Source organism: Syngnathus typhle, linkage group LG7 (genome assembly GCF_033458585.1).
Source record: "Syngnathus typhle isolate RoL2023-S1 ecotype Sweden linkage group LG7, RoL_Styp_1.0, whole genome shotgun sequence".
NCBI classification, from domain to species: Eukaryota; Metazoa; Chordata; class Actinopteri; order Syngnathiformes; family Syngnathidae; genus Syngnathus; species Syngnathus typhle.
Window position 1 is genome coordinate 17,596,910 of NC_083744.1, and position 8,454 is coordinate 17,605,363.

Sequence of the window (8,454 nt, forward strand, 5' to 3'; positions counted from 1 at the left end):
CTAGCGGCCAGTCAGTCACTTCCACATTCCCCGAAATACACTACAACTCCCACGATGCTTTGCGACGGAGACGGCCAGTCATGCGGGTGGAAACAAGAGTGGGCACCCGCGACGCTGCACGAAGAAGAAACTTCGAAGAAAGATGCACGAAGACGAGGATGGCGGTGAGCCCAGCTCCGGCCCAGCTCCTCGGCTCGAAGCCTCCGCCAAGGCAGCCGACGTGGAGTCCACCAAGGAGCAGACGTCCAAGCTCTGCGGCTTCTTGAGCAAACTGTCCGGCAAGGGGCCCTTGAGGGGGTACAAGGCGAGGTGGTTCGTTTACGATCCCAGGAAATGTTATCTGTATTATTTCAAGAGTCCCCAGGACGCTTTGCCTCTTGGACACATTGAAATCGGCGATGCATGCTTCAGCTACGACGTGGAAGCCGAAGAGGGACACTTTCAGATCAGCACGGCCGGGAAGGAGTTTTTACTTAAGGCAAGTGTGCCCCAACTTGTTGAGAGGTGCAAGCCACTCTTTCCCTTTTCAGATTTGCACCATTGACACACCCATTTTCACTATTCTGTGTCGTCACGTAGTGGTTTTTGTAGCTCTTGTGATAAAAAAAAATCTACTCGCTATATTTGCCTGATTTAATCACTTTATTACAATTTTGGAACCCTTTGGAATGTTCTGGATAAATCGCTCATGTCTGAATGAATTTTGGACCATTGGTCTGGACAAAACCGTTGGAGTTCAGCTAACTTTGTGGAATGTCTGGGGTGAAGAGCCTCTCTGGGTCATGCCACAACATCTCATTTGGGTTGAGGTCAGCAGAATTGAAGAAATTCCAAAGGCTTGACTTACTTTCCTCCCTCTGTAAGATAAATACGGACTGCCTGGGAAGGTTAAAGGTTATGGCAGCTTATCGGTCATCTTCAAGTGTCATGTGATTGCTCTCACGTGATCCTGGTGACACTTGCTTTTGAACAGATGGGAAAAATAATCAATGGCAAAAACAATGCGTGGCTGCAGCTTCTGTGCTTGAATGAAAACTGGAATTCAATGAAGGGTTCAAAATAAATCGACTTGAATCAGGCGAAACACAACTTAGGATGATTGTTTTGATCACACAATATGTTTATAAATAAATATGCCCTAGCTTAAAACAAAATGGATTTTGCTATTGTCAGCAAATGTATTCCTAAATATTTCCTGCTTTGATTTAGTATAAAGATTTGTGGTTATATAAGGAATTGAAAGGTTTGGGTAATGCAGGTGTTTCAGAACTTTTGTCTGACTTGCGTTATGCCATTATATTTAAGTTTAATTCTGAAATGTTCCCAAGGCAAATTGATTTGGTGCAGGTGGGCGTCCATCTTGAGTGTTTGTCATTGCATCCTGCAGGCCCCCAGCAAGCAGGTGATGCACTTCTGGCTGCAGCAGCTCCAACAGAAGCGCTGGGAATTCAGCAACACGCGAGGCTGTGGACAGAGGGACAGCTGGAGCTCTCCCACCTTAGCCCACCCTGTCAGTGGACTTGTTGCCAAAGACAATGGTGTGAGAAACTGGATTCTTATTATTATCTCATTATCTATTGCTGACATCCATTTTGATTTAAAGGCTTTAATGAATCATTTTCAGCTTTAAAAGTCCTTGGTGTTTGTTTTTTTTCTCTTGTGTTATTTGATGATATGTGTGTGTGTGTGGGGGGGGGGGGGGGGGGGTTAGATAAGAACCACGAGGTCAGTCAAACATTCAATGAAGTCTGCCTCCAAATCCTTTCAAATGTTAAACATTCAAAGTTGTTAGCTAGGATGACCGTAATTTTCGGACTATAAGTCGCACCGGAGTATAAGTCGCACCAGCCATAAAATGCCCAAAAAAGTGAAAAAAAAAACATATATATGTATATAAGTCGCTCCTGAGTATAAGTCGCCTCCCCACCCAAACTATGAAAAAAAACCACGACTTATAGTCCAAAAATTACGGTATTTTTGGACACTACTAATGAAAGCACACAAATTAATTGGCATGTTTTTAATGTTTTTTTGTAAGGTAATGTTATGACTTAAGGTCCACAATATTTGCATGTTACAAATTAGCATCACACATCCACATTGCATTTTTTTATTGATTGATCAGTTCCGCAGTTGCCGCGTCGCCCTTGTTGTTAATTGATCGTGGCACTTGTTGGCTGAAAAAAGCAACATCATGTGTGCGATCAAATCGGTTCAGAAACCCTGCACCATGAAATTGGTACACTTTAGTGCAGTATGTGCAAAAAAAAAAAAAATGCTCACAATTGGCCTGTTGAGAATGGGGTTAAGATAACATATCTATTTTTATGGCTGATTGTAGATGCATTCCTGTTTGAGAAGCTCAGCGACAGCATGGAGCAGGTCCGCAATGACTTTGCCATGGAGTCGGAGACGGAAGGCGGCGGAACGGTCGGGATCCAATCACCCAGAGGGACGTCCGCTTCCACAAATACCCTCAATTTCTCGCTGAAGAACTTTGGTACAGAGCTCAGGTCGGTCCATTTTGTACAGTGTTTCCTCGCTATATTGCATTTCAGCAAATTCCAGCAACCGATTAATCGGTCAATGAATTCAGGATATTTATAATGGATAAAATAGTTCCTTGGCGCTTTCCGATATAAGATATTTATCAGTTTCACATCAGTTTGTTCTTTAGTATTTATTTAACTTCACAACAGATCAGAAAATCGGCCGTTTTATTTTTTCCTCTTTGGGTGAGGGTTTTTGAATGTCATATTTGTGTTTTGTTGAAATGTATTCATGTGGGAAAAACAGAGCAGATTTAAAAATTGCTCATATTAGCCAATTAATTACCGTAAATTACGGACTATAAACCGCACCGGACTATAAGCCGCACCAGCTAAAATTGGGGGATATTAATTTTTTTTTTTTTCATATATAAGCCGCACCGGACTATAAGCCGCACGTGCACACGCATTTTTTTACAAAGAAAGACCGTTCACAGAAAGCCTTTTTAAAGTTTTTATAAGCCGCACCTGACTATAAACCGCAGGGTTCAAAGTTTTGGAAAAAAGTCGCGGTTTATAGTCCGGAATTTACGGTAGTCAGTCAATCCCTATTTCGTTATTTAGTTAACGGCTTAGCATATAGGTAAATAAAGCCACATGAATTCATTTAATAAAAAGCTGGGAAAACCGTTTTTGGTGTTCCAATGCATGTGCAATATTTTTTAGAAAGTCAGTTTTAAAATATGTGAATGTCTCCATGCCTAATCTGGTCACACAGTTTCAATACAACACGTCCCCGCGAAACAGGCAAAACAAGTTTGCTTTGGGGAGCAAAGACAATGCCCCCTCACCTCTTAGGTGGATTGCAATAGAGGAAATTGTTACACGCGCTTGCTGTTATCGGACACAGGCGTGAAGAGTTCCCCTTCTGTGGCAAACATGATTCAACGCTAAAATGACTTGCAAGTTGTGTCATCACACAAACTCATCCTTCACCACGTATCTAAGAACCGCCTGTCAAATCTTTATTCAATCAAATGTCTGTGTGTTTTTTTTTTTTTTTTTGTCGAGTGAGTCAGGCAGAAATCTCTGCTGACTAGTTTGCGTCCCTTCAGGAACTCCATGTCATATCTGCGGCCGGGTCGGGGAGGCGACAGCAAACGGAGCGTCTTTTACACGGGCAACAATAGCAGCGCAGACGAATGGGAGCTGGTGGAAGCTCCTCCCAAAGACTTCCCCGAACACAAACATCACCCGGAAGTTCACAGACGTACGTTCCGTCCCCCTCATACCTCACTACGATACTGCTCTTTTCCATCAAGCCGATTCTTTTTTTGGACCAAATCTCGTCTCACAGATTCCTTTGGATCGGCGTTTGACTTTGTGCGCAACTCGTCCAGGACCAAGAAGCCTCTCCTCCGAGACATGATGGGCCCCGGGAAGTTTGGCCGCAGCGCCGAGAGCTCCCCGGTGGAGTTTAACGGCAAATCTTTGGACTTGCAACTTCGCCTCCAAAGCCAGCAGGAAGAAGTGGGTCGAATGCAACAGGAACAAGCCAAGCTCAAGGAGGAGCTGGCCAGTCAGAAGGTAGAATTTGATGAAATCAACCTAACTGGACTTCCTTGACAATGATATAACATCTTCCTTCAACCAGGAGCTGGTGAGACTTTTGCAGCAGACCTTAAGAACATCCCAGAGCGATCGCCAACCAACGCACGTGCGGCCACCTCCGGATCCGTCATCCACCGACTCCGATCAGACTCACCGTCCGACGCTAAGCCCGGACGAGGTGGCACGTTTAGAGAGCCAGGTTGAGGAACGAGACGGACAGATCCAGTCCCTGTGTGGCCACATGGAACGTCTGGCCTTGGAGAAGGAGAGTCTCCAGCAAGAGCTGAAGGGTCTGAAAATCAAAGTAGGGGAGATTAATGACCAGCTGGGCATGCTGATGGAGACCATCCAGGCCAAAGACGAAGCCATCATAAAACTGTCGCAGCAGAGCTCTGAGCTGAGCGGGACCCCCAATGATGCTTCGCCACCTCTTGGGAAAGAACAACAAGAGGTGGACACCCTCAAGGTACCGCAGTCGGCACACTATTGCTGACATCCATTTGACACATTTATTTATTTATAGACTATTATTTTTCCAGTTACCGTATTTTCCGGACTATAAGGCGCACCGGACTATAAGGCGCACCTTCAATGAATGGCCCATTTTAAAACGTTGTCCTTATATAAGGCGCACCGGACTATAAGGCGCACCATTAATGCATCATGTCAGATTTTTATTCCAAATCAAATCATTCTCCATTTTATCTTTTTATTTCAACTTCAGACTCAACAAATGACTTTATAATCACAAAATAATGATCCATAGTCTTTTTGATTCATGATTCATAGTCTTCAGCGGGCCACTTATGATTGATATCATGACACAATGCTTCGGGCCAGTTTAAATTTAGGAATTTGAGCTTTTGAGAAAATTTAAGGTTTTTAGGTGCGCCTTATAGTCCGGAAAATACGGTACTTTTTTAAAATTTGTGAATGAAAGTCATTTCCAATGATGTCATGAATTTCTCTTTCAGGACAGTCTCCAAGGCTATAAAAGTCAAAACAAGTTCCTGAACAAAGAGATCCTGGAGCTGACAGTGCTACGCAGAAACGCAGAAAGTCGCGAGAAGGCATTGGAAGCAAAGGTATGGCACACTTCTGTGGGCGTGTTGCTACACAAACAAACGGGAAGTCTGAATCATTCTTAGGGGAAGTCCAATCTGCCTTTTTTTTTTTTGGGTAGTACACAGCACTGGAGGCCAAGCTGTGTCAGGTGGAGAGTAAGTATCTGGTGCTGCTGCAAGAGGTGAAGAACCCAGTGTGCTCCTCTTCGGAGCAGAGTCCCGCCCGGGAGGTCATCTCCAGATTGTTGGAGGACGCCCTCCAGTTGGAGAGCCCTGAGCAAGAAGAACACCCCGTCTTCAAACCAAACACTGTCAGGTAGCAACTACACCGATAGAATTGAAAATAGTCAGTGTCAGATTCACGACACACATGGTGAAATATTTCATCATTTGACTGGCTGGAGTCAAGCCCCGCCCCCGTTGGATTAACGCCACCTGTCCTTTTCGATGTCATTAACAGTGAATACGACGCATATGGCTTCAAGAACTTGCCCGAGGAGGAGGAGGAGGAAGAAGAGCGCCTCGACGCCAAAGTCAGAGCCTTGGAGCTCAAGTCCCTCTCCATGACGGATCAGGAGGTGTCCATCGGCGTCAAGTGGGAGAACCATCTGGCCGGAACCATGAACCGCAACTTGGTGCGCTCCCCCGAGCTCAAGTCGTTGATCCGCTGGGGTATTCCGCACGAGCATCGCTCCCACTTGTGGCGCTGGTGCGTCTCCGTCCACGTCAAGAAGTTCCGGGATACCCTGCCGGCTGATTATTATGAGACCTTACTGAACGTGGCCCAAGACAAGCCCAACCCTGCTTTGAAGCAGATCGAATTGGACTTATTGCGGACTTTACCCAACAACAAGCACTACTCTTCTCCCAGCGCCATCGGAATCCAGAAGCTCAGGAATGTTCTGGTGGCTTTCTCGTGGAGGAATCCTGACATCGGCTACTGCCAGGGACTAAACAGGTACTCGTTAAATGCTCCTCCGCTAGATGGCAGTAAATACATGTTAGTTGTGAGTCACTTGTTGAAGTTCATACAACAGACTAACGGTGGTAGGTGTCCGTATAGATGCCTGAAGAGGCAAAGGAGAAGTCTCTCACTTTGCCATGTGACACCATTTTTATGTACTTCCCGTATTTTCCAGCTGCCGAATATTTTTGGCCCTCTAGCCACCAATTGAAAAAAAATTACACCATTTTTATCTAACCTGTCATTTTTTTAATTTATTTTTTCCATCAGGCTGGCAGCTATTGCGTTGCTCTATCTGGACCAAGAAGATGCCTTTTGGAGCCTTATAGCCATTGTGGAAGTGTTCATGCCGAGGGATTACTACACCAAGACTCTGCTCGGCTCGCAGGTAAACAAACAAGTTTCATTCTTTTATATATATATATTATATGTAAAGTATATTTTATTAATTAATTCACTGTACTGTAGTTGTGTGCTTTAAAAAGTGCTGATTGTGGACGCAGGTGGACCAGCGCGTGTTCAAGGACCTGATGAGCGAGAAGTTGCCGCGTCTCCACGCCCACTTTGAGCAGCACAAGGTGGACTTCTCCCTCATCACCTTCAACTGGTTCCTGGTGGTGTTTGTGGACAGCGTGGTCAGCGACATCCTCTTCAAGATCTGGGACGCCTTCCTCTACGAAGGTCCTAAGGTCAGCTGGATTATGGGCAGAGCGTTTCTTCCAGAATCCCACGTGGCTTTTTATTCATTTGCCGGTTTTCCTCCGCAGATCGTCTTTCGCTTTGCCCTTGCTCTCTTCAAATATAAGGAAGAGGAATTTCTGAAGTTGCAGGATTCCACCACCATCTTCAAATATCTCCGATATTTCACTCGCACAATCCTTGATTCTAGGTAAGGAAATGTAAACATGCCTTGCCAGTTTCCTTTGACTTCCTTAACAATATTTGATATTAATATTAATGATATTGAATACATGGTAACTCAAATTTATGATAGTCAAAATCAATCGGTAATTTGAGGCGCCATTTTATTTCCTTTCGTTTCCCTTTCAGGAAGCTCATGAACATGGCTTTTGTGGACATGAACCCGTTCCCGATGAGGCAAATCCAGAACCGGCGTTCCTTCCATTTGGAGAAGGTTCGCTTGGAGCTGACCGAGCTGGAGGCCATCAGGCAGACCTTCCTGCGAGAGAGGGAGACGTCTCAGGACAGACGCAGCTTCCTCAGCGACGACGACGAGGATAACTAACGTGGCGCGGAACAAGAACGAACAATTTCCATTTAGCCGGACCAATCAACTTGTGGACCAAAATATCATAATCTATCAGTATTCCTTCCCCGTTTGATGTTTTACATTGGATGACTTGTCTTAAACTGGCCGTCCAAATCCGTTTGCTTCCATCTTGGATGTTAACATTTGACATGTCCATGTGTATCTCAATCAATTATGGAAAATGTCATTTTAGTGCAATTGAAGTCTTAAAATAAATTTCTTTGACATTGATTGAGATGCATCTGTTTATATCAAATGTTGAAAGACATTGTTATTCCACGTGCCACTTTGATTCATACCTAATTACCACTTCAATCACCATTTTGTTACAAGCTTAGCATATATTTTAATCAACTTGTACATTTTACTTTAGCGCAAAAAAGTCTTAATTTCACACAACCAAACATTTCCGCTTATTTGAGCTGCTTTTGTAGTTTCATTCCTTGTCCTCAAGGTGGCAGTATAGAGTGTGCGTTCTTGAACGCTGTTTTATTTGCCAGTTAAATCGTTGCCTTGTTTTTTCGTCTTCAGTCGAAAAAGTTGTTTTGTGGTTCGAGTTTTTTACTGGCCCCTCTTCCATTCCACTTTCTGGACATTGCTGTTAGCTTTGAAAGAAACAATTTTGGGTTTGGTCCTATTAAGGTGCCAACGTTTTTTCTTTTTCCTCACTTATTGTTTATAGCTTTTTGTATGTAAATGCTGTTGGATCCTTTTGCTGTCTTTTATTATTGTGCTGTATAGTAATGTCAAGCTTATATGCTATTTGTTTTGATTTAGTCTAAAAAAAAAAAAACAGTTAATGGAGAGCAGGACTCCTTAAACAGTTTGCAAGAAAGATGGAATGATGTGCGATAACATTGGCCAATTTATATAGAAAAAGCTCAATTCAAATTGTTTTTCTTTGTCGCTTTTTTTTTTTGCCAGCGTTGTATTGCACACTTGTGATTTATAGGGCACTTCCACATCACCTATCAGTGTTCTATCAGGTACGTCATAGTTTGTTATTCTTTTTAAAAATGCATTCATGAATAAAAACCTGAAAATATTGCCCTAACG

At 43.7% G+C, this 8,454-nt stretch overlaps 1 protein-coding gene across 3 annotated transcripts; it reads left to right on the forward strand.

The window, feature by feature from the left end:
• Positions 1 to 64: 64 nt before the first annotated feature.
• Positions 65 to 8,446, forward strand: tbc1d2b (TBC1 domain family, member 2B). Of its 3 annotated transcripts, XM_061282381.1 has the most exons (13): positions 67 to 478; positions 1,388 to 1,538; positions 2,342 to 2,513; positions 3,605 to 3,759; positions 3,847 to 4,076; positions 4,144 to 4,566; positions 5,075 to 5,185; positions 5,284 to 5,480; positions 5,625 to 6,122; positions 6,399 to 6,516; positions 6,632 to 6,817; positions 6,896 to 7,017; positions 7,179 to 8,446. In XM_061282381.1, the coding sequence occupies exons 1-13, from the start codon at positions 143 to 145 to the stop codon at positions 7,372 to 7,374; spliced, it is 2,895 nt and encodes a 964-aa protein (XP_061138365.1). In that variant the 5' UTR covers positions 67 to 142; the 3' UTR covers positions 7,375 to 8,446. The 3 variants fall into 3 exon arrangements, with proteins under 3 accessions (XP_061138364.1, XP_061138365.1, XP_061138366.1); XM_061282380.1 differs by having other exon boundaries at positions 65 to 478; positions 3,605 to 4,076; XM_061282382.1 differs by lacking the exon at positions 67 to 478 and adding an exon at positions 519 to 809 and having other exon boundaries at positions 3,605 to 4,076.
• The last annotated feature ends 8 nt before the right edge of the window (positions 8,447 to 8,454 follow it).